The 776-nt window shown below is 59.4% G+C and overlaps 1 protein-coding gene across 1 annotated transcript in view; it reads left to right on the forward strand.

The window, feature by feature from the left end:
* Positions 1-776, forward strand: part of DNMT1 (DNA (cytosine-5-)-methyltransferase 1) — a gene marked incomplete at its 5' end in the record, with an annotated part of 4214 nt that overhangs the window by 2469 nt on the left and 969 nt on the right. Inside the window, one exon of the mRNA XM_010191929.1 lies at positions 645-770. Coding sequence (XP_010190231.1) covers positions 645-770 — 126 coding nt within the window. The remainder of the gene's footprint in view (positions 1-644; positions 771-776) is intronic.

Here is a 776-nt window from a genome sequence, read left to right on the forward strand (position 1 = left end):
TCCAAGAAGTGGCCATAGCAGCCCAAAATGTGGCCGTGGCTGCCCAGAATGTGCCCATCGCTGCCCAAAAGTGGGCATCGCTGCCCAAAAGTGGCCATGGCTGCCCAAAACACGGCCATGGCTGCCCAAAATTGGCCGTGACTGCCCAAAATGTGGCCATGGCCACCCAAAAATGGCCATGACTGCCCAAGAAACGGCTGGGGGTGGTCCAGAAAAGGGCGGGGGGGGGCTGCCCAAAAATGATAGTGGCTGCCCAAGAATTGGCCATAGCAGCCCAAAAATGGTAGTGGCTGCCCAAAAAGTGGCCATGGCTGCCCAAAACACAGCTGTGGCTGCCCAAGAAGTGGCCATGGCTGCCTAAAAATGGCCGTGACCACCCAAAATTGGCCATGGCTGCCCAAGAAGTGGCCATGGCTGCCCAAAAATGGTAGTGGCTGCCCAAGAATTGGCGATAGCAGCCCAAAAATGGTAGTGGCTGCCCAAAAAGTGGCCATGGCTGCCCAAAAATGGTAGTGGCTGCCCAAAACACAGCTGTGGCTGCCGAAGAAGTGGCCGTGGCTGCTCAAGAAGTGGCCGTGGCTGCCCAAAAATGGCCGTGGCCACCCAAAAGTGGCCGTGGCTGCCCACCTCCTCCACCTTTCCAGGAAAGCCCTGCGACCCCGCGGACCGGCAGTTCAACACCCTCATCCCTTGGTGCCTGCCCCACACCGGCAACCGGCACAACCACTGGGCCGGGCTGTACGGCCGCTTGGAGTGGGACGGCTTCTTCAGCACCA

This window comes from Mesitornis unicolor, unplaced genomic scaffold, assembly GCF_000695765.1.
Source record: "Mesitornis unicolor isolate BGI_N332 unplaced genomic scaffold, ASM69576v1 scaffold22479, whole genome shotgun sequence".
Classification (NCBI taxonomy): domain Eukaryota; kingdom Metazoa; phylum Chordata; class Aves; order Mesitornithiformes; family Mesitornithidae; genus Mesitornis; species Mesitornis unicolor.